This window comes from Prorops nasuta, unplaced genomic scaffold (genome assembly GCF_024137725.1).
Source record: "Prorops nasuta isolate Cenicafe-Biocafe unplaced genomic scaffold, Cenicafe_Pnas_1.2 PNAS00009, whole genome shotgun sequence".
NCBI classification, from domain to species: Eukaryota; Metazoa; Arthropoda; class Insecta; order Hymenoptera; family Bethylidae; genus Prorops; species Prorops nasuta.
In genome coordinates, this window is record NW_027116806.1 from 4,006,671 (window position 1) to 4,034,347 (window position 27,677).

At 34.6% G+C, this 27,677-nt stretch overlaps 2 protein-coding genes and 1 long non-coding RNA gene across 4 annotated transcripts; 2 read left to right on the forward strand and 1 right to left on the reverse strand.

Moving 5' to 3' along the window:
- Window positions 1-16,742: 16,742 nt before the first annotated feature.
- Window positions 16,743-17,503, forward strand: LOC136776440 (uncharacterized). The gene is made up of 3 exons (XR_010823073.1): window positions 16,743-16,902; window positions 16,992-17,090; window positions 17,178-17,503. It is a non-coding gene; the product is annotated as an uncharacterized lncRNA (long non-coding RNA).
- A 1,350-nt stretch (window positions 17,504-18,853) lies between these two features.
- Window positions 18,854-25,242, forward strand: spd-2 (spindle defective 2). Of its 2 annotated transcripts, XM_066731969.1 has the most exons (20): window positions 18,854-19,338; window positions 19,456-19,583; window positions 19,656-19,781; window positions 19,869-20,017; window positions 20,088-20,392; window positions 20,458-20,630; window positions 20,702-21,199; window positions 21,295-21,567; window positions 21,643-21,848; window positions 21,927-22,190; window positions 22,271-22,415; window positions 22,480-22,837; window positions 22,928-23,101; window positions 23,166-23,379; window positions 23,459-23,638; window positions 23,698-23,881; window positions 23,975-24,173; window positions 24,424-24,562; window positions 24,647-24,831; window positions 24,909-25,242. In XM_066731969.1, the coding sequence occupies exons 1-20, from the start codon at window positions 19,202-19,204 to the stop codon at window positions 25,240-25,242; spliced, it is 4,371 nt and encodes a 1,456-aa protein (XP_066588066.1). In that variant the 5' UTR covers window positions 18,854-19,201. The 2 variants fall into 2 exon arrangements, with proteins under 2 accessions (XP_066588066.1, XP_066588067.1); XM_066731970.1 differs by lacking the exons at window positions 18,854-19,338; window positions 19,456-19,583; window positions 19,656-19,781; window positions 19,869-20,017 and having other exon boundaries at window positions 20,371-20,392; window positions 20,478-20,630.
- Window positions 25,243-25,381: 139 nt separating this feature from the next.
- LOC136776439 (26S proteasome non-ATPase regulatory subunit 6-like) lies at window positions 25,382-27,631 on the reverse strand. The gene is made up of 2 exons (XM_066731971.1): window positions 26,437-27,631; window positions 25,382-26,114 (listed from the first exon to the last, which is right to left on the reverse strand). Exons 1-2 carry the CDS (start codon window positions 27,618-27,620, stop codon window positions 25,418-25,420), a joined length of 1,881 nt encoding a protein of 626 aa, XP_066588068.1. The 5' UTR covers window positions 27,621-27,631; the 3' UTR covers window positions 25,382-25,417.
- Between the last annotated feature and the right edge of the window lie 46 nt (window positions 27,632-27,677).

Genomic DNA, 27,677 nt, shown 5'->3' on the forward strand with positions numbered 1-27,677 from the left:
CGAATGGAACATTTTTGTCATTGAGTGTGTAGGGAATTATTAGAGTTGAGAGAATTTGGTAATTTTATATTATATTCATATAGTTATATAAATGGAAAATGCACGGAGTATCCAGCTATAATTCGGAGCAAATCAATAAATTTTATCAAAAAACACCATGTGCTGTCGTTGAAACTATATTTAGCAAATTTTTCTCTCCCATCAGTAAGATATTTCTTGAATGATCCAGGAAATAATATCAACTTTTGAGAAGGAATTTGCAATTCTTATATAACAATTTTTGTAACCAAGAGATGGATAAAAAATGTTGTACCAATTTCATTCTTACGATCATTTGCTCCATATGAACTTATCTCTTTCAGACGAGTTAATCGAACACCTTGTACAGTGTGTATATAGTATATATACTCGCGTAGCTTACATATCATATACGTATTATAAACTATATATAGATAGAGTTATACCGAAACAAGAACGCGCCAGTTCGCCACTAACACCGACAACGTAGTCATTCGTATCTACATGCATATAACACCGAAGATTGTTTTGTTTAGATATCAGCTGGTATCTATATTGTAACGATAGTATATCGTGTGAGAATACATATATATATATATGACTAATGTATCGAGATAGCGCTCGCATGTTGGGTGTAGACAAACGTGTAAGAGCTCTGTCGGGTTTCAGATTTAGCTTTTTCAGCGGATCTTGTCCACGAGGGCGGGGGTAGGGGGGGGGGGGGGTCAAATTGAAACTCAAAACTCAAACATGTTTGGGGGCCGCGAACGCCACCTTTGCGTATTTGCTACTGTCGTAGTCGGTCGGTAGCCGGTAGCCGTCGTAAATAACTAAAGGCACACCACACGTACACACTTTTCATTCACTCGTTCGGTTATGATCGATCGACACCAAACCTTGACAATCAAACAAATGACAAAACTTTCTCTTTTTTTTTTCAAATAACAGGTTAACTCCCTATGATATACATATACCTATCGTTCCAAAGAAAATAACATTAATTACAGCATTTATTATTTCTATCCTCCATTTTTACTTCAGAGAATAATTAGAAAACAGTTGAGTCGAGTAATTGATCCGTTGGTATAATGCATGGGTTTTGTTAAAAGAAGGAGATGCGTGTGGATAAGGTTCATGAAGATAGCGTGGGTTTTTAAAAGGTAGCTATATAGATATACAGATAGAAGTTAAAACCATTTTCTTTTTTATGAACATATTTCCTACTCCTCTGCTATCTGAAAATAATAATAATATTCATTGACACTTTCCATTTTTTCGATTGCTATATATTTGTGCAAGTAATGAAAAATGTATATGTAAAGGAGTATATTCGTGACTGATCTATTAGTGCATGGGGCTTTGTAAAAAGGAAGGAGATAAGGTAAAAATAAGGCTGGTTTCTTACAAGAGATACCGATAATTATCGGTATATACGAGCGAAAAAGGTGAGCGCGTGCTTCCACAGTACATATACATACATAGATACTTTTGGTAAAACTCGCACATTTCTCATTCATTTCGGGCTCGATCGGATCGAATTGGACTGGCAATCGATAAACTTGGACAGGGATAGGGAGCCCCTCTCTCGTCAGGCTATGCTATTCGTAGCACGTAAAATGACACGCACACACACACACACACATATATATATATATATATATATCAATTGGAGAAGACGAGCGTTGTTTAGTAAAACAATAATCGAGTCGAGTGAGTGTCCACGACCCTTCGATTTAAATCTACGGGCTCAAATAATATTTCATAGTTTTTCATAAAAATACTTGTATACCGACAATGACGAATCAATTGCACAACTCATAGTTAAACGTTCGACTCTAATAGAGTATATATATATATATATATATAATGAATGGCGTTACACCATTGCACACAATACACAATTTTCCTATTATAATATATATATATATGTTCGTGTCACACGTGCGTCGATCGCGTTTCACCATTTATTTTCCAGCCTTACCGCACATTTCGCACAATCGTCATTTATTATTCAATTCCTCGCGCATCGAGAGGCAAAAGCTTCTCTCTCTATCGCCGCCTTCAAACCTCACCGTACAAAATTAATCCTGCCCCGCATCTGTGAAATATTTTCTCCATAGACTGTGCAATATGTATGTATATGTAGTGCTCTTTATACGAGTCATTAATCATCCCTATCGTTAATTATTTCAAGCTCTAATTTAAGAGCAGTGACAAATTTCACTGGACCCGTGTAAAATTGTAAAATTGCCATGCAAATTCACTGACGGCTGGAATAAACAAATCGGATTACTTATATACTTACTGCAGCTTGGCTAAAATCTCAAGTGTAAAGTGCGCGACCTTTTTCTCCTATACATATATGTATGTATTAGGCAAGGTTCGCGTAGGGTCTTCCCACTTTGCGTTCTTATAGCCTTTGTCTTTTTACGCTGGATGTATTATATCCTATGATTAGCTGCACAATCGAACAGGATTAAGCTTATTTCAACTATTTCACTCGTAACATTTCTACGTTTTTCCATTTGACAAATTAATTCAGGAATCTATTGATCACTGTCATTCTCAAGGCTTAAATACACATACACATATATACATATATATATCTCGCTGTGTACGATTAATATTGTTTCAAAATTATTATAAATTATAGTATATATATCGAAAAATATTTATCTGTGTATACTCTCTCCAGTATTTACTTGAATTTTTTCTCAATTTTAGTACATTTGCGCATGTGTTTCTCTTTATATACATATATATACACGTACGATTACTAAGAGTCGAGAGAGCGCGTTGCTCCAATTTCTTCCATGCAAGCAAAAGAGAGCGCTTAACGAGAGGGACCACGCCTGAGATAGCGCTTTGATTTGCTTCACCCCCCCCCCCCCTCCATTTTCTTTCTTTCTGTAAATAAACGTGTACGCTCTCAATCCGTGTGTGTGTGTGCCCCTCTACCGTTTCTCATCTCCAACGCGCGACTCCAACACTCAACTTAATATGTTTTGCCCGAAAGTCGTTTAGATCTAGCTAGAAATAAACTTTTCTCGCTCGAGTATAGGGTGGCCTTAGCTCTCTGAAGAAAAATCTTTGGATCCTAATAGCACCATTGTACGCGTGTGCAACTCTAAATCAATTGATTTTTCTTTCAGATGCATATATATATATATCATATTCGGCTCTTGATCGGAAAATTTGCAGTTTACACGAAATACCACGGACATAATACGCGAACTGCAAAAACTGGGATAATACTCGTTTTACATTGGATTAATGGGTACGTAGGTTAATTAATTGACGAGAGAGTAATTGGAAGACATAAATTTGCTCTCTTGTAGCCTACAACGCTTATTGTCAATCTCAACTAATAGGTTCTCGTTTGACCAACTCGATTATTTGCTGAAGAAAGAGGAAGTGAAAGATGAATTTTTTCTTTTTAATGGAAATTCTCTCTGTTCATACTAAGAAAAAGAGCAATGCACGCACGAAAGGGTCGTTGCGTGCATGTGTGTGAAAAAAATACTATTAGCCTTATCCCATGCGTGTTCTCCAATTTTCTTTACGATTATCAGTTTATGGTAAACACTCGAATCTCTTTGATCGTGTTGGTGAGCTTGATAAGAGTTTACATAGAACGCTTCTCCTATATACGCGATCGCGTCGAGGTCGACGAGGATGTGTGTTGGTGTTAGTACCACTTGAGACAGTAAGAGTCGGGAGGGAAGGGGAAAAAGTCGCGTGGTTTCCTTGCACCAGATAAATAAGTTTGCCTATATATATATATATATATATATGTATATACATAGTTACGAAACGCGAGCATTCTAGACGCATTAATATCGTAACATAAACACAAACAGATTTGAAGAGAAAAAGGGGCGAAGCTTTCCGTTTTTATTATCCTCTTCTCCTATTACGCGTATATATGTATATATATAGCTATGTCATCGTGAATCATGCACGCGATAAGAGAAGCTTCGCGCCGCGCGCAGAGTGCAGATTTAAAGCCGTTCGCTGTCTGTCCGTCTATCCGTTGGCCAGCAAAACAATCCTCGACCTTGGCCGGCTTCGCAAAGATCAATGACTGAAGCTCATCTTGCTAAAGCGCGATGCGATGCGATGCGGTTTTGTGCAGGATCGATACGATGATGTTTCTCTTCTCGACGCGAGGACGAACGGTGAAGGGGGGAGGAGAGAAGACGAACATCCGCAGAGAGGTTTTTCGAAAATTTCCACCCAAATTCCTATTTATGTAGGGCACGAGTCGATAAATTGCACGCGATGCGGAAAATTCGGCTCTGTCTCCGTTCTACCCACGCGCGGAGCTCTACCGCACTATGCGGATCAAGAGCACGTATGACGTAGAAGATATGTATACGTATAGGACATATATACGTGCATGGTTTATATTTGTAATCACGGGGTATGTATGAGCTATGATGTTTTTAATTTTAACCACATATTCTTGAGCATAAACCAAGTCGAAAAGTCATGTACCATTAATACTGCAAAAGCATTATTGCTGAGATAACTCAATTTGAAAAGGATAAATCAGGGCTGCGATTCAACGGAAAAATTACTTTACTCTCAACTTCGTTATATTGATAGTTCCCCTTGAAAAAACAAAAGAAATTTGTATTTCTGCACTGATCCTTATTGTCGTACACCAATATACTGCACATGAGCACGCAACTATGCCTATTATTGATATTTCAACCTAATGTCTTACATTCCTGATTCTAGTGCTGATGAAATTTCATTTTTTGCCTATTTTTAAAAGGATCCTCAAAAGCACCTGTTAAATTGAAAATTCTGGGCAATGATACGGCGTTACTGTTGATTAATTTTCAAGCCGTTTCATCTTAAAGAAAAGACTTTTATATAGCAAACCGAACACCTTAACGCTGTGTTGTGATTGGTCGATTCGGTTAATTCGACCAATGCATGATGCGTCTTAATCTGAAGCAGTACTATCGTAATGCAAAGCTGTCTAAACATGCTTAACGTTGAATTGTTTGCTGAATTTAGAATGCTGATCGCTGATTTCTTATAAAAATGCAGATAATCAATCGGCAATCGTTATTTTAGATCTAAAGCGGCTCCAGTCACAAAATAATTCAGACCGAAAGTGTTCAATACGCAGCTTACTCAGCAATGATTGGCCAGCCAAATCTCCAACCAGTCAGATTCGATTGCGTCACTTTCGGGTGAACACGTTGCTTATCACCTGTCAAACAGTTCAGTTTTCGAAATTCCACGTGATTGATTGTCAGTGAATCGCGCGCGCCGACCTTTCTTTTCGTCGTAATTGCTGACAACCGATTAATTATTCGGGATTAAAAATAATTAATTACTTTTTATTTCAATCACGCACGTGCAATCTCACATTGTTGTAATAATTTAATTTTAGTCCACGCAGAAAAAATCCTTCGACCAATGAACAAGCATTTTTTACGACAATGAACAAAGTGAGTTAATTTAGATTTTTCATTGGTTTAACGAATAGTTTAGTACGTAATGAACTATTCGTTATTATATCAATGAATTTATTTGTTATATCAATGAAATTTCTACATTGTTAAACGCAAAAATGTTCATTGATTGAGGATATTTTTCTCAGTGCGGGTTTAATTAAATTTATATAACAGTGAAATGCATAATGTGATTGAAATAAAAGTATTTACGAACGAAGTAATTCGTGTAAAGAAAGACAGTGCGCGACGCGAGTGTTGTGACAGCTAATGCAATGTTTTGGTGTATGCAGCGGCCAAGGGCAATAGCCTCAAGGACTCATAGCCTGGAAATAACATTATTATTATTTTAAAGCTAGGCACAACTCGAAGAATCAATCAAAATATTTAATTTAATAACAGAATTTCTCTTTTTTTTTACGTGTAACAGTGGGCGACCTCACTTTGGGGTGCAAGCGCGGGAACCGAACGTCTGCGTGGTGGAGTAAAATTTTTAAACTCGATTTCACAGTGCAGTTTTTAAACTTTTGCGTCGCGCAGTGCAATTTTTAACCTTCCGCGTCGCGTCGTATTAATCTGAATTAAATTATCACGCGCGCGAGTGTCATCGTCGTCATCTCCTGCAGACTGCAGATGGATCATGGTTGGATGTTCGCCTAATGAGCAAATCTCACGGTTAAAACTGTGGATTTTTTACAAGCAAAACGGTGAAACTTGCAAATCTCACTGGCTTACACACAGTTAATCAAATGTTTTATTACATTCCTCGCGTTTGATTAAACGATCGATCTAAGATAATAGAAAATCTTGCGTGGAATGATTTTACGCTCGCGATGGAATTTTTTCTCCTTTATTCCCTCTGTAATAGACTTGGTTTCAGGTAGGTATATATTAAAGAAAATAAAGATTGTGTGACACCAGTAATTTTATTGTTGCTCCGACTTCTCTAAGGGGTACTTCAGAACTGCTTCACTCTAAACAGATCAGAAGAAAAAAGGAATCTCCCTGAAATTAATGTGCCTGTAAAAAATGATTAGGAAAGGTGTGCTACGTCCGTTCTTCTAACGGTAATCAAGACGCTGTGTATGAACTTTTATCATATCCAGACGTTATCGTACATATGCATTACACCTCTAACGATTATGCAGATTATTTGGCGCAGCCAAGTTTAAACAGGCCGACCATTAGATTCTCAATAAACGCGTAGCTAAGTTAAAACATTGGATAGCTTATTAAAGGGTAATTAAGTTTTTAACACAAGTTATATATATCCTCTGTATATATAGAAAGAGACGAAGATTTTAAAATAACAAATATTTTTTCAAGCGTAAACACATTGGTGTGTAAAACATGGTTTGTTATAGTATTATATATATACATATGATATATATCAAATATCATTGGTGCAATTTATCAGAGTGATGAAAGCCCTGATAGACCGATGGTGTTTTTTCTTATGCATAGCTGCATGCACGTATATGCACATTTTGCTTATGGCGTATCAAAACAATTAAACTGCATGAAATTACACTTTGTGATTTTCTAACGGATTAGCCAGTGTACGAGTATCGTTGCTATACATACATAAAGTGATAGGGTAGAGACATTTTTTTAACCTCTACGTGTTTTATTATTTTTGCATATAGGTGTATATACCTTGTGGTCTTGCAACCAGTTCGAGAGGAATTACTTTTTAAATTATATATTACCTAGAATTATTCACCTGCAGATATTTAACCTTTGAACGATTTTTTCGTTGATGAAAATTGTAGTATCGCGAGACTATCGAGGGATCCCCACTTTTGCGCGTTGATGGGTAGGAAATAAAAAGGAAGAGAAAAACACACACAGTTTGGAGTTTCCTATGTATGCATGCTGTAAGATATTAGATCGGCTTGATTAAATTACTAATTTGAAGAATTATACAAATACATAGAGAGATGGGTCTAGCTGTTTGAGATACATATTGGTTTATATATCTATATCTATATCTATATATATATATATATGAATGTGTATCAAAATCTGGATTGAGACACACACAGTCAGTAAATAACGTGTCGAAGCAGAGAGTTTGAACGATGACTTTCGCGATATGTTCCTTTTATCTTTATTACATGTGGTAGTATTACCGGCCTATATCTATATATATATATATATATATATATATATATATATATATATATATATATATATATGGAATAATTTTTATCTTTTTGATTAATTCATGCTGCCCTGTTTATCTGCCAACTTTGCTCAATTGGCTTTAATCGCGTCTTCTTTTTATTTAATCAATCAAATTTTATTTATTGATTAATTAAATCAATTTACAGTTTAGACAATATAATTGTGCATAGGAAAATTAATAAGCTTTCGGTTTTTTTTTTTTTTTTTTTTTTTCATAAATTTCGATGCATTGACATTGTTTATTTGATTTAGCTTGTGGGAATAAATATAGGTGTAGCAGAGGAAAATGTTTGACTACATATGGTATTCGCAAGAAAAGATTTCAGGATCAGCTTGTTCATCTCCTTGATTTGGTCACCGCGGATACAGCATGCGAAGAATAATTATGGAACTTGGCAGCAGCATTCTGAGTAATTGTTCGGCGTATAAAATACCTTTTTTCAAATTAAATTTTAAGACTTTTCTTCGTAAAATCACAATAACAATCGTGGGAAATTTTATGCCTCACGACTGTTCATGTAAATTCACCAGTTACTTGCGATAATAAATACTTGTATCGTTCTTTTGCCAGCCCAGTGTAAATTTGCCACTGGAGAGATATAGATTAAAAAATTGTCCACAATTTTCATTATAATTTAATTAAAAGAAATTTATGGTATTGCTTAAGATAGAGAGGAAGAAGAAAAACTATAGAAAAATAAGTTGTATAATTGATTGTCGTAAAAGTTTGTCGGTCCAATCCAAGGCTACGGACAAGCTACACTAATTATGAACAGCATTTTTACACATAAATGCAAATATATTTCTTAATTACATTAGTCGTTCAATTTCATTGAACGATCAGTGAAAAAACATTTAAATATTTTGACAGTGGGAACGATCCTCGAAAAATCATTTTTAATCGACTTTAATCGTATCTGTATATGAAGTCGAGCAAAAGCTTGTGCAATGTAGAAAAGCTTTCAAATTGAATTTCAGATAATTTGACCTTGGTTCGATTGGACGCGTTGGTGAGCACTCGCGACACGCTACTTTAATTGTCCCATATAATAAAATACATTAGCACAATGTGGCTCCTCTTATTGTGCGTGTTTCATCCTTGTCTTATCTGCTGCTGCAGTTTTATGACGAGCGAGAACCTTAATTTCTCAAATGCAATTTAATCTCAAAATTAGAGAGGGACTACCTCTATGCGCGTGGAAGAGAAAACTAATGATATATAAAACTCTTGTCACGCGTGTCAAGTTATTTATTATTTTGTCAATAATGGCAGAATGAACTTTATCGAGGAACATGCGTTATTCACCGCGGTTGGAAAATAATCTTCTCACACGTTAAGCGATTTATCGTGTTTTTCCAGGAAAGACGAATAATAAGTTGTTTGACATGTTTAAATATGGATTGTAACCATGTGTGTTAGCTATTCAATGATTCACTTTCCTTTTGTTAGCACTAGCACTGATATTTTTCAACATCCTGCTAAAAGCGGCACGCTATATGTGTAATATATTTCACACTTTTCACCAGGTTAGAGCTCGCTCTGCGTGCAGTCTAACATTTTCTATTTACTAATAAACTTGAACTATTGAATTACTTTGAATACTTTTACTTTTTTAACTTAAAACTGCAATCTATATATATATGTATATATAGGCATAGGCATACATGTAGATTAAAAAGCTTGCTCGCCACCCATCTTTCATTCGACTTGCCCTTCGCTAATTCTCTCTTGATTTAAACTATTTACATATTACTGAAGCGCATTTGCCAATATTTTTAGAATTTTCCTTCTTCGATATATATATATATATATATATATAAGAAATAAGTCAAGATTTCCAAGTACTTCTGCGCGCCCGCGCTCTCCTCTCTCTCCCTCTCTCCCTCTTTCGCGCGCTTACGTTTCCAAGAAAAAAATCTTTCGAGCTTTTGCCTATTGTTCATAGAATTTTATGAAAGAACCGTTCACAGTATAGAAATTCACCTCGAGTAGTGATTATATCGTATCGATGCAAGATAAGCATTTTTACCTTTAGCTATAAATTATCTCCTGATAAGACACTTATTCGGTGGAATACATTTTCTTTGGTATAACAAAAACACTAACAGCAGTAGCGAAATCAATTAAATGACATCTGGGATAAAATTATTATTGTAGCGGCATATCGTTTCTCACATATGACTCTCTACACGCAATCTCAAAACACTTATCAACTGAGATTAATCACGTAAAGCTGCAAAAATGTCAGGATGAGTAAAGCAATTGATGATTAATGCTTAAAGAGAATGTATCTTGTACATATATCGCATATATAGATTAAAGCAAACTACGTGTAATCGGGCCAGGCCGTCTGCTGAATCACGCAAAAAAAAAAAAAAAAAACAAAGAAACAATTCTCTATTAAACACTATAAACTATAAGTGCAGGCTATTACAAATTACGTAACTGAAATCTCATGGAATTTCAAATATTCTCATCCTCTCATCCGATTGAGTGTAAAATTTTGCACCGCGCGGAGACAATGAAAGGCGGCCGGTCGGAGTGTCGGACGGAGGCCTCCTCTATCTATAGTCGAGGCCACTCGGTTGCATGCAAAAAAATACTTTGCTCCATCTCTGATCATAGCAAATAAATAATAATGTTTAGGAAGTTTCGCTTCTCTTCGATAACTATATACTGTAAGGTAATTTAATCACACCGAGCCGCCGTGGCGATACTCGCAGCGAGCAGCTATATTTCTGCACGCATCACATTGCAACGCCGGTGCCGGTGCCGATGCCGCACCACCGCGCCGCCGAGCACTGTGTGCGTGGCGCAATGCCATTTAATTCTATTTTTTCCGCAATTAAAATCATCTCCCATTCTAACATTTTCTCTCGCGCACGCGTCTATCGTAAAGATGAGCTAGGTTGTCCTTGCATATAAATAAAAGCAGTTGAATTGCACATAATAGAAATTAGATATTTGGTAGAATGGAAACAAATTTGAGGTATCGGTTGAGAATCCAGTAACACACACACACACACACACACACCACTGCACTGTTTAATTCCCTATCGCAATTTTCATCGTAACGTGCCAATCCGCAAAGCAAGTCTCTCTCAAAGTTTTTCTATGTACACATTGCCAGAAAGACCTTGCTTGCACGCTTCGATCGATCAAACATATTGTATAATAACTCGAAAAAGATATTTTAATTTCAGCTTTCTCACGTAATCCGAGCTAATGTCTTTTTTAATCCATGTAAGCTCTATACCAAATTAAAGGATCTACGTCATCCAGTCTTTTATTATTTTACGTAAAAATTGTATCATTCATCTTTACTTTTTTGTACATTGCACAAATTTAGGTTAGATTCTCTCGTGCCATTGTTGTCGTTCTTGGGTTGTGTTTACAGTTTTACACGCGCGTTTGAGTGACTTTCTAAAACAATAAAAGCAATCTTTCAAAAGACATGCCGTGAAAACCTAATGTTTACATTTCAGCGTAAAATATGCTCTTACCTGTGAATTACCATGGCGTTAGATGGGATTGATGTAACAAGCCTTTTAGCTATATTTACAATTACAGGAAACAACCGATCGAAGTTTTATTGTCACGCATGGCCCATGGACGCGCGCACGGAAATACTAAAAATAAATACCTTTTTTTCTCACATATGCACACGCGCACACCCTGCATATATCTTGCAATATTTCTATTTTCATTGTCCTACAATTTCCTCTTTCTTTATAAAACGGCAACGAGTGATTATTTAATCACTGTTCCAATGCATGGGACTCTGTCATAACAATAATAAAAAGCTCACCCGTTTCACGAGCAATCGCTAGGTGCTTATTCGAGCCAAGTCGAGTCGAGCAACGGCTCGATTGATGCTTCCAACTTACATATATATATAGAGAGAGAGAGAGAGAGAGAGAGAGAGATAGATTATGGTCGTAAGGGTATAATCGATAATAGCGAAAACACTCGAATCACATCCTATGTGTTTATTACTGCCTGTAGTACCATGTATTCGTTCGATGGTCTGCCGTATCAATATATGTAATTCATATTTTATATTATTAGATTTCTTGGCAAGATGTAGCTCTATTTAATGTGTAGACTCAAATGTGAGTCATTGCGACCGTGACTACTCATATGCAGGCTGTTTGCCATGCTTCGCTGGAAATGATAGGATCATTCTCTGTTAAATATCGCATTGCAGCACATCCTACGTATGTACAGATAACGCGCTTGTTAATGCGTCAGAAACTCCGCTCGAGTCTAAAAAAATGTCACTTATTATATACTTGCCAAAATTCCATCTTGTTTCTATTTTTTCTTAGAACATAGAGGAAGAGAGGTTCTTTTGTGTAAGCGATCGATTCCCAGAACCCGGAATCCAGATCTATCGAATTAGTTACGATCGAACTTGCTCAATTATTCAAATCTGTAAATTCACAATTGTACTTTTTCTTGTTTTTCTCTTTTCATCTTTATTATTGCACAACTCGTAGGCAAACACGAATATCTCTCATGCATTTCTATATACATAATTAAGAAACTGGAGGAGCCTTGACGATCACCTTGGCTCTCTGAGAGAATTTCCTTCGTTACGTTTCTACATAACTCTATACGAATACTAAATTCACATAGAGATTACAATTATAATCGTTACAGTTGTAATTCTTGGGTGGGCGTTACCAATCACAAGCACATACCGATTGAAAAACATTTTTCACTCTCCTCAGTGCATTTTATTCTTCGACTATACTTTATAAGCTGCTTTATTATTTAAAATATAGATCTATCAATTAACTTCGTAATATTTCTTTATCGAACATTCATTTATTAATATCCACAACGAAATTCAGTGTCAAGGTCAAATATAATTAATATATATATATATATATATATATATATATATATATACATATATTTATGAACTTGAATGCTTGAATTATTTTCTGTAAAAGCCAATTCATTATTTCAAAAGATTTAATAAATATATTTTTTATAGTAATCACCGAAGAAACATTTTCATCTAATCTTTGTAAAAATTGTCCAATTCGTTTTAAAATTTAAATGTAAAGCTTCATATCCACTGAAATTCTTATCATTCGGGGTTATGTTATTAGGTGCTTTCCTTTTACACTAAGGCCCGATGTCACAAGCCTTATTTAAGTTAAATCGAGCTATTTATACTATATTCTACGTAACATATAATATACTATAATTAGTTTGATTTAACTTAAATAAGGCTTTTGACAACGGGCCTTAAGGGTGAGGTTCACCAACGGTCGTATTCACAGTCGTACCTCCACCTCGACTGCGTCGAGGTGGACTTGGTGAACATCACCCTAAAACTCAGATCTCCATTATGTGACTCAGATGTGAGTACAGTTTATGTAACTTAAACTGTATACAAATGAGTCGATCGGACTCACTTTTAAGGTATACATACAAAAAGGAAAGCACCTATTGTTGAACGCTACAATACTGACTCAAGAGTAGTCAAGAGTTGCTTAAGTATTCTTGGGTAATTGGGTATAATTTTTTTTTGCCCATTGCCATTTGCCACGCCAAGATAAGAAAGGAGCACGCGATGAGCGCAAGAAAATACGCATCAATCGGAGTGATGACGGTGGCGAGTGTGGCGACACTGGCGAGTGGCGAGCGAGTGTCAAGTGTGTCAAACAGTGTCAACAAAACTACATAGTACTATACATATGCGCGACTCGGCGACTGTGTTCAATGAAGTCATTCAAGTCCACGACAATTTGTCCTAGCAAAATCCTACGGTTAGGGTGAGGTGGGGTGAGGTTCACCAAGTCCGGCTTGAGGGCTAGCCGGGCTAATATGGTATACTTTCGGGCTAAAGTAGTATAGTTTCCGTCACATGAACTGTATGAGTTTAGCCCGGCTAGCCCCAAGCCGGGCTTGGTGAACCTCACCCTAAGGGCGAAACCTACCAAGTCGGGTTCACCCTAAGCTAAGCTCTCATGACTCATGTCGGGGGTGTTTTCCAATTAGCCTAAAAATTGACACAATCCAACACAAATGTACAGTTTGTGTAACATGCAAATCATGCAATGTACATTTGTGTCCGATTGTTGTAACGTCTTGGTTCACGGGGCTGAATTTACTATACAAAACCCGTACTGTTCGCAGATTTACCGTTTCGGGCACTATACGTTCGACTAGTTTGCCCGGGACCGGTATACCTTTATTCCGTTGAGAAAGGGCTTCCTTGATGATGATGGGGATGGAAATGTGAAAGAATGTGGACATTAATTTCACTTTGGAAATGATCAAAATAGTATAATTATAATAGAAATAATGATTACAACAAAGTAAAGTTACGAAGTAAATGCTAACTAAAATACAGGATACAAGTAGTTCAAACGGAATTAAAACAAATCGACTTAGGCCCGGTTCCACAAGCCTTGTTTAAACTGGATTAAGTTAATTTTGCTATATTTTATGTCACATAGAATATAGCATAATTAACTTAATCCAGTTTAAACAAGTCTTATGGAATCGGGCCTTAAGAAAACAGTGTAACTTGGTTTAAGGAAGTAATTAGAATGAATATGTCCAAACTTAATTCCTACGTTTTCTTAACCTACCCCGGGATTCATAAACAAAACTTAAGCTCAAGTTCAAGCTTAAGACGGGTAAAATCTATAGTCTACGAACACATCTTATATGTAGGTTTCAAGGTGAGCTTGAACTCAAGTTCTGTTTATGAATTCCGGGCGCTGTATACACACCATACACATTCTCATCTCACTGTCATTGTGTTGATGTGCACGGTCCCTATAGGTAAGCTAAATTGGAAAGCACCCGTTAGCACCCGCGTGTGTACATACACCGCCACTAAGGGTGAGATTCACCAAGTCCGGCTTGAAGGCTAGCCGGGCTAATATGGTATACTTTCGGACTAAAGTAGTACAGTTACCGTTACATGAGCTGTATGAGTTTAGCCCGGCTAGCCCCAAGCCGGACTTGGTGAATCTCACCCTAAGGGTCAATTCGACCAAGTAGGCTAGAGCCCAAGTCTGACTTAAGTTGGTATAGTCCCCGTCACATTAACTATACCAACTTAAGTCTGACTTGGGCTCTAGCCGACTCTAGCCTACTTGATCGAATTGACCCTTAAGGCCGTGTTCCGTTATTGACTGTGAGTACTAGTAATCTATAGTTTGCGTGACATAAACTATAGATTTTCAGTACTCACAGTCAATAACGGAACACGGCCTAATGGCCTGCAAGATTTTTTTGATGCGTTTAGGAACCATACCTCCCCATAGATTTTTCCCCGCCTGGAGTAGTTTCTACATTGAGTGACTGGAAAGAGTATAGGATATGTATGTTAGGCTATCCTTTTTTAAATGCCTTAAAGAGAAAGAGAGAGTCTTATACCGCGTTCAACGTGGTTTCTCCAGGCCTTCGTTTCTTATTTTCCTATCTCGGACGTCGCCATTGCTCTTCCCTCTCTAACTTATGGATTTCTATCTGCGTCTTTATCTAAAATAATTCTACGCCACTGGGTGATTTTTTGGTGAGTCTATACCACTGGACCTATCTGTGAGTCTTGTGAGAGTGTGAAAAGTGCAGAAATGTCAGTTTGGCAGCGCGGATTTTTAATCAAACGAGTGTTAGTATAAATTGTTAAAGAGTTTTAATTTGTTGGAAAATGTTAACCAGTTATAGTGAAGTTATAAAATTTTTAATGACTTTTCTGGATTATCGAAAAAAACAGGTATAATAAATTTTTTATACTTTTAAAAACTTGCATTACGTATTAAGGAAATATATTAAGTTAATTCTTGTCAAAATTAACTTAATATATAAATGTATGAAACAAATAGATTCATGAATTTAAATAAGAAATACATAATAAAAAATATTATTATAATTTTTTAAATAAAATGCAGATCCTTGCCTATTTATTATCATGTATAGTTAATTGGTAAAATTACTGATAATTATAATTCTCTTTTTCCCAGGTGTAAAAGTTCTATGGAAGGTCCTACCAAGAGTTAAGTGCATACGTCACGCTGATTTCAACCAGAGAAATTAAGCAATGCTAAGGAATGCAACACAGATTCAGATTACACAGCATGCTCTCCACATCTATAATAAGTCAACCTAGTTTCTTAGATAAGTAATATTATTGAGAACCATATATAAAATGTATTCACACATGATCCTTTGTGGTTTCTCTTATGTTTCGCAGGTCAAATTTTCTAATAAAGCTGATGAGCTGCACCCAATTTGTGAATAAAAATGAAGCCATGCTATGTGTCAATTCTGCTGCTTCAAATTTGGAATCTCCATGCAGAAGTGAAATGGAAATATTAAAAAAAGATTTGTTATTCTGGTATTATTTAAATATGATCAAAATGTATCCATATGGCTATTACTGGCAGTGATTTTTCAAACTTGTTATATCTAAACTTATTTTCTTTGCTGTTTTAGGTCCAGTAAATATTAAATTTGGCCTTCAGTATTTGGTTTGAATAACTGTCCTGCATTTGAAATGAAGATGGAAGAAAATCTTATATATAGAAACCAGGGTACAGGATAATAAATTAATGTTTCAAAATACTTTTCTTTATTTAGATTACGTTTATATATTGTGCTGTGAATTATAAAAGATATATTGTAATGGGTATTAGAAAAGATACAATACATGAATGAGAATGGGCGGTTTGCAGCTCATTTGATAAAGTTAGCAAACAACTTCAAGAATCCCTTCTACTAGAGTATGGCACTCGAGTAATGACCCATCACTCATTACGGCAGCGTGGTGCTACTTACCCGATACATTGTGAAAAGCAATTAGGCAAAGCAAAATTAAAGATTCTTTCGCAATCACTGCCAATGAGATGTGAATCTGGAATATCTAAAATAATAGATATTGTCAAGGAAAATAACATGAATCATGTTGGTAAGTAATTTAATTTGATATTATATACTGGCAATTAACAGATATTTAAGAAACTTGTATTAATTATTATATATTGTATTGCAAGATGCAAGGAGTTTGGTGCATTAAACGAGAACAAATGGGAAATGTTCTTACTTCGGCACAGAGAGCGCAAGATAATGGATTTGTTACTTACATCGCTGATCAATTCTTGAGGCGTTATGCTGATAATGGCGAATTAGAATGTCGTTAATTACTCGAGAATTTAGGATCCTGTGTGCTGGCTATTGAAAGACTCACATTGTTAGGTTGGTGAATATTATACTTATAGCTAGTATCAAAAATAACGCAAATGAAGTATATTTTGTATTGATATACAAAACTTATTTAATTGCAGGTAAATATTGTGAATATCATCAATAGTATGAAAACGGAGAGGTCAAAGATGCTACGACTTTGTTGGTCAACCTTTGGTTTCTAATTTAAAACCTACATAGTAAGATATTTATATATAACTGATGTTGTTGAACAATTTGTAATATCTAATACGAATACTAATAAGCTTTACGTTTCGTTTTCCTAGTTTCTGGCCTATTCTTTTGATTGACGAAATACACCATTATTGGAGGCAGAAGACGTTCTTCTTTCGTCGAACGATAGTTTTGAGCTTCACACTGTATATTGCTATATGGTAATCAATCAAATAAAATTCGAGGAGAAGGCAGATATTTTCAGACTAATGGCAGCTAGAAATTTGGCGCAAGCATTAAACCTGGAAGGATATCAAGAACAGTATAAAATCATTCCTGAGTATGTTCAAATATATATTAGCTTTTTAAAATGACTCCATACGCGAGCCTTAATTATTTTATAAAAACTGTTACTTGTACAAATAAAAGGAATATATTATGTGCCTTCACGTATAAAGTATATATACCCATTATGATGTATCTTTTATAATTCACAGTACAATATATAAACGTAATCTAAATAAAGAAAAGAAAAGTATTTTGAAAAATTAATTCATTATCCTGTACCCTACTTTCTATACATATATAAGATTTTCTTCCATCTTCATTTCAAATGCAGGACAGTTATTCAAACCAAATACTGAAGGCCAGATTTAATATTTACTGGATCTAAAACAGCAAAGAAAATAAGTTTAGATATAACAAGTTTGAAAAATCACTGCCAGTAATTGCCATATTGATACATTTAGATCATATTTAAATAATACCTGAATAACAAATCTTTTTTTAATATTTCCATTTGGCTTCTGCATGGAGATTCCAAATTTGAAGCAGCAGAATTGACACATAGCCTGGCCTCATTTTTATTCACCAATTGGATGCAGCTCATCAGCCTTATTAGAACATTTGACCTGCGAAACATAAGAGAAATCACAAAGGATCATGTTTGAATACATTTTATATATGATTATCAGTAATATTACTTATCTAAGAAAACAGGTTGGCTTATTATAGATGTGGAGAGCATGCTGCGTGATCTGAATCTGTGTTCCATTCCTTAGCGTTGCTTAATTCCTCTGGTTGAAATCAGTATGACATATGCACATTACTCCTGGTAGGACCTTCCATAGAAGCTTTACACCTAGGAAAAAGAGACATTATAATTAGCAGTAATTTTACCAATTAACTATACATGATAATAAATACACTAGGATCTGCATTTTATTTAAAAAATTATAATAATATTTTTTATTATGTATTTCTTATTTAAATTCATGAATCTATTTGTTTCATACATTTATATATTAAGTTAATTTTGACAAGAATTAACTTAATATATTTCCTTAATACGTAATGCAAGTTTTTAAAAGTATAAAAAATTTATTATACCTGTTTTTTTCGATAATCCAGAAAAGTCATTAAAAATTTTATAACTTCACTATAACTGGTTAACATTTTCCAACAAATTAAAACTCTTTAACAATTTATACTAACACTCGTTTGATTAAAAATCCGCGCTGCCAAACTGACATTTCTGCACTTTTCACACTCTCACAAGACTCACAGATAGGTCCAGTGGTATAGACTCACCAAAAAATCACCCAGTGGCGTAGAATTATTTTAGACAAAGACGCAGATAGAAATCTATGAGTTAGAGAGAGAAGAGCAATGGCGACGTCCGAGATAGGAAAATAAGAAACGAAGGCCTGGAGAAACCACGTTGAACGCGGTATAAGGCTCTCTCTTTCTCTTTAAGGCATTTAAACAAGGATAGCCTATCATACACATCCTATACTCTTTCCAGTCGCTCAGTCCAGGCGGGGAAAAATCTATGGGGAGGTATGGTTCCTAAACGCATCAAAAAAATCTTGCAGGCCATTACTGGCGGTCATTGTACATTACGATACACTACAAGATGTATTCCCATCTGTCCAATCGGTCCAATCCCCATACTCCATTCTAATACGTTTAGCTTATTCACGGTAGCCTTGGATCATTTTCAAATTTGAAAACTTTGAACAATTAACTGTCAAAAAATGTATTGTAAATCTTGTAAATAATATGAATTCCTAAATGCTCTTGATATACATAATCGATTCTCTTAAACAGAGTTTTCTACGAGTTTTAATTTAAATACATGGATATGGAGACTGGGCAGCAAGCAAAGAACACGATCAACGACGCTAAAAAAAATCTTATTACAGATTTTGTTGGAGATGTAACAATTTTAAATACACCAAAACCTCAGGCATCATCTACTGTTGAAAGAAAATCGTACGTTTTTCTCATTTTGATTAATAAATCTCTTACTGAACATCTTCAATTATCATTTTACAACCTAATATGTGCTGGGAAATTAATTTTATATTAAAAACCTGACATTGTTTTTAGATCGACACATCGATATTTTAATAACAGTTGTATGAACAAAAGCACAAAGCATACACCGTCAAATTATAATGAGTCTGTACATAAAACAGAAGAATCGTCATTAGGTCTACTACATAATTTATCATCGTGTAAACATACAAACATATCTTTATCACCACTCATTCCAATAAAGTGTGTATGTCTAATGTATCTTTTAACAGTTTTAGGAGACAGTAATTTAATTGAAAAATCATGTTTGGATTCAAATACTTCTGACCCCCAAAGGGAATATGCGAGAAAAATTTTAGAAGAATGTAGTAAACAAAAAACCCCAGTAAAATCATATGGTATAAGAGTTTCTTATCTTAACCAAATCTTGTCTTTGCAGTAAAATAAACTGATCGAGATGTTTCTTACAAATTAAAATGTTTTAGATTTCAATAAGGAAAATAATTTGAATATTCAAAATCAGACACCCAAAACAATTCATACATTTACTGATTTGAATAGTTCAATTGAGCAGAATAATTCTCATTCGGAAAGTACATTGAAAGCACTTACAAATTCAGCCAATCCATCCAATGTAAATAAGTCAAATTTTCTAGCTTATTACTAAAAAAAATCTTTTTTTTTATACTCTGATTGTTTTACAGATATTATTTGAGCCTGAAGAAATCAGTGCTCGATCCTCTGGCCTAAGCAAGAGTTGTGATAATACTTTTTCCAATTTGAGACCCAAGGTTTCTGAAGGTATTAGCTTTGATACGACCCAGGGTGAACTTCAGGCTCAGATAAAAGATGAAGAGTTTTTACCTGGATCTCAAATGAGTAGCAAACTGTTTGCGGATGAACAATCAAATTGTTTTTTTGCACCTACATCAGCAACCAATAGTCAAAGAAATTATTTGGATTTATCTTGTTTCTCTGGTTTTATGGGGGAATTAGATTTGTCGATAGAGTAGGTATATCTTATTTTTAAAGCGTGAAAATGTTTGAATTTGTCTAATTCACTGAAACCATTAGGTCTTGTCCTGGTCGTAAAGTGTCAGTTACCGAGTTCTTCAGACGAAAGTGTGACAGCATAGGCAAACTTTCTAACAGTGAGTTAAGACGGCCAAATTTAGGTATACCTATTTCAAGTCCTAAAAGAAATAGCAAGCTAATACCACTTGTCGATTCAACTATTACATCAGAAGGTAATATATTTGCTGTTTTGTTTTATCAATCTTAAAAAATAATACAAAATATTAATTTTTTAAAACTTCAGCAACATCTTTGGCACAATCTATTTATCAGAATAAAGATTCAGAAAGCTTTTTACATTCTCAAAAAGATATAGATGAACAGAGCTTAATAAGCTTAAGTACAATAGCACAAGCCTTACAAAATAATGTTAGTGGTACTCCAAGAGAATTGATTGATAAACTTATAATGGCGAAAAAGAAGAAAAGACAAGCTCAAGCACAAGGTGAAAATACTATTAGTAAGACATTCACAATAGACAGAAAATCATTGCCGATAACACCAGGTATTAGCAGTAGTATTCATATGAGGGACGCGGGAATATTAAGCCAATCTGGAAAATTATCATTAGATAGCAAAAAAATAAGTGGAAAGCAAACTATTAAACGGAATCCAACTCGTATGTTATCTTTCGAGTCGGAAGTAAAGCCAGTGAAAAGTGTCCTGAATGTTCCTAATGCAGAAACATTTGGAACAATGGAAACAAAAAGTGATTTGTCATCATTATACAAGACAAAATCAGGTAGATAAAGGACTCTCTCTCTCTCTGTCATAATATGTTCTTTTTTCGAGTTTAGCGTTAATGTCCAATAAATTAAAAAAATTTATTTTCTATAGAGATTTCATTACCAGAAAAAAAACCTGCAGTTCATAAAACCAAATTATTTCATCTATCTGCCTGCAATAACTCGAAGGATTCATTGTCAACTTGTCCCTCTAAATTAAAAACATCAGTATTCCAAGAGGACGTTTCAAATAAGCTGAAACCTCAAAATGAATTATTGAAGGATTCGATTAAAACCGAAGATATTCTATTAAAGAACCAAACTAGAGAAAGTAGTGTATACGATGATACCGATCATGTGATGATCGATAACGATATTCAAAGTAGTATGGCTGTTTTACCTATTTAGGGCCATAAATATTATTTCAAATTTGGTTACTAATGTATATTAATTTTTTTAGATTCCATTGTAAATACAAGTACAGAAGAATTATGTGTCTGTGTAGTCGGAATTTTAAGACAAACAAGTATTTCATTGATCAATGTCAGTAAAAGATGGCTAATATGTTCAATCAAAGTGAATCAAGCTGAAGAAGGATCTATTGACATTAATATCCAGGCACAAGAGAACATTATTTTAAAGCCATATGGTACTTATTCAATTGAGGTAGAAATCTTTCACTATTTATATATAAAAATAAACAAAACGTTAAATAAATATTATAATAATTTCCTTCGTTATTAGATTATGGCTACAGTGTTAAAAATGTGTAAGCGTATAGTAGCAGTATTTGATCTAGCTATAACAGATGCGGTGACTCAATCAAAATGGAATGTTAAACAAATTATTTGTTTTGTACCAGAAGAGCTTCAAATTAACGTAACGACTAACTCCAAAACCCAAGAACTTAATTTTAACTATGTTACTGAATATGCAGTAAAGACTATACCAATTAATATTGAAAATAAAAATAATCTTGATTTCTTAATAAGAGCTTCTTCTTCACAAGTAAACTATTTCATTTTTACTTTTAAATTTTATTGTTAAGATAGAAAGATTAATATATAAATAATTACCGTTTACTTTAGAATGAATCAAAGAATTTTTTTATTTGTAATGCTGAGGATCCGTCACGGCCAGAAGAATTATTACAGACCAAAAGTTTTATGCTTAAAGCGTTAGAACAAAATAAATTAAACATAGCATTTCAAGCGTCATCCGGATTGATAAAAGGTTTGATTTAACAATGTCTCAATTTTATTAAGTGATCTTTTTTAATCTTCTCTGTAATTTATAGATCAAGAATTCACTCAACCGTGTCGTATCAGTGGAGAATTAAATATATTTGTTCAAAATGGAAAAGATGAAATTCTAATATATAAATTATCCTTAACCGCATTATTTGGCGTTTGTAAAATACAAGTAATTGATACAGAGCTACCAGTAGTGATACCTAAAGAACAAAGTAAACAGTTGCACATTATAAACATAGGCACTGTTCCTGCAACAGTTTATGCTACTACTGTAGAAGATGATATTCAAGAAAGTCACGTAAACTATTTTTCAATACTACCAACCAATCTCACTCTTCAGTGTAGAGAAAAAGGATCCTTCACCATTTCCTACAAGCCACCAAACATAGATACTACTGAAAGGTGAGCATAATACTTTATGAACATTCGCATAAAACTGCATAAAACTTTGTCAAACATTAAGAATAATCCAATATAACTTAAATTATTCAGTAGGAGAATCCAGTTAAAGTTAACGTCCGATAATAAAAAGTATTATTATTGCATTATTGGTGAAAGAAAAGTTTCGGAAATGGCAGCAAACGACAATATGTCTCGATGTGAAACTCCTGACCATCGTGCATACTTAACTTCTCCGACATCTCCGTACAGTGTAACTTCATCCAAGTAGGATATATAACTTTTCTTCGTCTTTTTTGACAGGCCTTTAAAGATTTTTATCTCTTTACAGATCTGAAATGTCAGGTAGACATTCGCCGATGAGCACTACTTCTGGTCTTACCGTATCAGGGCAAGGAATACCAATAAGATCAACACATGCTTCTTTAGTATGGAATAGCGTAAAGGCTGGAAAGTTTGATATAAAGGAGTTTACAATTCGCAACACCAGCAATAATAAAATTAAAATTCAAGCCTATATCTCTGACAATAACAAAAGCTTCAAAGTAAAATTTTAATAACTACGCATAATTAATAATCATTGTATTTTATTTTGCTATAATTGAAAGTTAACTTTCTTTCTAGTTTTTAAAAGAGCTTCAAACTGCTAGCTCACATATTATACTTGTCCTGCAGCGAATGGAAAGTAGAACCTTGTCTGTAGTATTTAATCCCCATCACACTGGAGCTGCGGCGGGAAAAATAGTGTTTCGACACTACGAGCCAAAAACAGAAAATTTAACAGGATCTCGCCCGTCAAAAGCTGTAAATATATTTCGATATGAAACGCAATTATATGTTTGAAATTTTTATTATTTTTATAGATTTTCTTGTATGGATATGGCGGTAGTGGTAAAATAGAGATCTCGGAAATTTTTAAAGACGTAAGTGGAAAAATGTGGTTGTCGTTAGGTACATTAAACCCTGGTGGAACTCTTACTGCTAGAATTAGAGTAAAGAACGTCGGGGATCTATGTTCTTATGCTAAAGTAGAATTATTGCCAAAAGGTATTTCATAATGTATATATTGTGTATGTGTGTGTGTGTGTGTGAATTGATCTTTATTTATTTTATATAAATCTTATACTTGATACTTTACAGCTGTTTATCCTGCTATGATGTCTAGCTGGAATGTAGAGCCAATGGAACTGTTGCTGAGACCACAAGAGACTCAGTACATTTCAGTAAATTTTCAACCCAAAAAAGAAGATGTTACAAGATTGCAGCATACTGATGTCTCGCATGTTGGAACTTTAACACTTACATATGGAGATGAACCGACTCGGTGGCGTATACGCAGGTAATGGTGCGATGACCACGGCGTGTGGATTGAAAAGACTCGCGCGCGCGCTCGATAGGCAGTGAGGGGACATGGCTGCACTTTCAGTCGTGTTATATCTTACACTGTCCACTGAGCGTGAGATTTGTCGATCTACACGGCGTGAAATTCCACCTTAAGATAGATATTACAGTGACCGTTTAATCAAGTATTATCAATGCATAATATTAAATATTTAGGTGTGATTTTGATCACTACTAATTTTTGGCAGATTGTACAAAAAGGCGGAAGAAGCAGTTGAATTTTATGGAATGGATAGCGGTCCGTTCAGAAATATTGTCCATCCAATTTGTACTATTTTTCCCGGTGAACAAATGTTATCGGATTTAAATATTATTCATGATACTACGGTAAATTAATATTTCCACTTTTCACCATTTTTAAACTCAAAGCTTACTAAAAACTAATTCATTGATAAATATCTCTTTCAATAGCAAAATCTTGGGGACCTCTGTCGGGGGGTGCATCAGCATGAAATAATGTTAACAATGGAGATGCATCCCGACGAGACTCTATCTCTTTTACACGAGAATGCTGATGAGTCACAAATGTTTTATTCACTTTGTAGCGATAAAAGTCATTTTTACGAAGGAAACGGAAAAAGTTTTTTACCATCTGCGTATGTTTATTTATAATTCCTATACTAAACAAGCACAGCAAACGCCATTAAAATACTGTATTATTTTTTTGTTACAGAATTGAAAGTGACTACGAGCTTTTAGCTCACAACACAAGTGAAGACTATTTTATTGTGGAACCACATGCAGTGCATATATTAGCTCCAAAACAGAAAGAAGCCACTGTTACAATAAAGAGCTCTTGTAGCATAGCGCAAACTTATGAAACAGTCATATCAAATAGTGAATATTTATCTGTTGTGCCAGCAGAGGGAATGATTCCTACTCGTAAAGCTTTAACTCTTAAGATTCGATTAAAAAAGAAAATTGAACACTATTTGGAAGCTTTATTAGAAATTTTCACAGAAAATAATAAGCAACAGGTAATAATAAGAGTTAGCAGTGAAAAATAAATTTTATTATAATGTGCTACTCGTACTTAAACTGTATACACCAATTTCTTTATCAATTAGGAGTGTATCCTTATAATTTCTACAATTTTTAAGAAATCACAGAAAAATTTTTTTATATATAAAGGCTGAATAGTAGAAATAATTGTAACAAACTATTTTATTGTATTAAATAATTTTATACATTTTGTCTCTTTACATTAATTTGTATACTACTCGGTGCATCCAATTTAGATGTAATATCAAAAATCAACTTTTTTTCTGCAATTGCTTGTATTATTTGAACCATATTTTTAGCATCAAATATTCCAGAATGAAATGGTCCTTTTGTGGGTAGCTTTAAACGGTTCAACATATCTTTTAGACTACGAGGATAATAATTCATGGCCTGACAATATGATGCCTTAAGATTGATCCATTCATTAAATTTATTAGGCAGACTAATATTATCAAGCTCACATTGATTAGGAAGCATAACTTTAAGGTCCCAATCTCCACATGTTACAAAAGCACTTTCATTTGGGTCTTTTAAAAAGCCCTCCTTATCCAGCCAGCTACAAAATTTAGCAAATACCTCAGGAAAATAAGGCTCCTCCTCTACTGTTTCTTGCATTATACCTGTTAACTCTGTACAAAAAGAGGTGAGTTGGGGATGAATTCTTGGCTTAACATAATGATGAAATAGACTCTTCACTTCCCAATCACTCGTAGATAATGCCAAGCAAGGAAATTCGATAATCTCTTGTGGTTTCAACAAACCTACTTCCTGGCATGTGGCTTCAAAATCCATGACAAGAAGATACTTAAATCTTTGCATAACCTTTCTTGGCTTTTTGGACATTATTCCCATCAAAGCTCTATGGGCCATTTTATAACTCGCAAAGTTCAATTAAACCAAAACAAGAAAAAATACATCATGGTGACAACTATATGTTACATTTCAAGTTCAAGTATAAAATTTCTCAGAGATATATAAAATCATTTTTTAAATTAGCCGAGTCGGTCGATGGTCTCGATGTAAGTATTTTTATTTTATCAAAACAAACGCTTTTTCCGTCTGTCGCAACTCTCAAATGCGCATGCGCCAAAAAATATAATTTTTCATGAAATCTAAGTTTTTATTATAGAAACGACGGAGAAATAGAGAAATGAGATTAAAAATGAATGACTTGGCCCAATTTTTGTAGCCGATTCAGCAAATTATCACCCTTCTTTATCGTATTTGAGTAATTTGTTCCACGATCGCAGCACTTACTCGGAGCTTGTCCCCTTTCACACCCAGCAGAGCTCACAGTCACAACTGTATTGGAGACTTTATCAATCTTGCAATGAATTCTTCCATTAGCTATGAAACGCACTAAGTCTTCTTCAATATACTCTTTTGCAACATTAAATTCCTCTGCCATTTTTGCCAAGCCAAGAACACGATAGACTTGTAAAAGTTGATTATAAGCACGTATTCTCATCTCGCGAACGTAATAAGAATAATGGGGCCGTAAAATAGGATTGCATTTCATTTCGTTTTCTATCCATGCCAGTCTTTCGAAAAATTCGGCGTACCGGCAACCGTAAAAACAGGATAAATATTCTTTGTATTCCAGGCAATTTTCTATCAAAGCCTGTTGCAAAGTACCGTTATTGTTCAAAAGTTTGTCCAATTCAGATCGGTCCAAAGAAATCATGCTTGCCAAAACCGTATATTCCACAACATCCTTAAATGGCAGCAATTCATAAGACTCAAATGTTGAAATACAATCTAGAAGGAGAAGTGCTGCACGCGAGAAATTCCTCGTGGCCAAGCAATAAATGGATTGGTAGACTTTCGATTTATTACGGCAGCACCATTCGCTGCCGCTGGTACAACTTCCTTCCAGCAAATTGTTAATAATCTTGATAGCTTTACCCATTTCAGTAATATTATTCTTAAAATAAGCTATACGAAAAATAGTGAACGCAGCCTCTGCTCTTGAACTCGACAAATTTTTCTCGTTTTCTATAACTGATAAAGCGATCTGTATAGCTCGTTCCAAATTTCCCGTTGAAAACGCAAATTCTAGTCTTTCCCGCCAGTTTCCTTGTCCAAAAGTATACAAATTGTCCAAATCAAGTATTACCTGTGTCGTTACTACCCTCGACTCCAATTCTTCCCACACAACAGCATTTGCTCTGTACATCGCATCCAATAAATCATTGTCGATTTTCCATTTAAATTCCTTGCAGATTTCCTCATAAAAATGCGCCATATGATTCTTTTCAATAATGTTAAGAAGACTTTGCTTTAATTTTGCATCGTCTCGATATTTGCTAAGTCCTAATTTAAATTTCAACTTTGGCAATAGCATGTAATCTGGGGTTTCCTCGCTTCCTTTTTCAGCATCCATCGTGCATTAACCTAGACTTTTAATAAATTTTCGTTAAAGGTAATTGTTACAATTTAA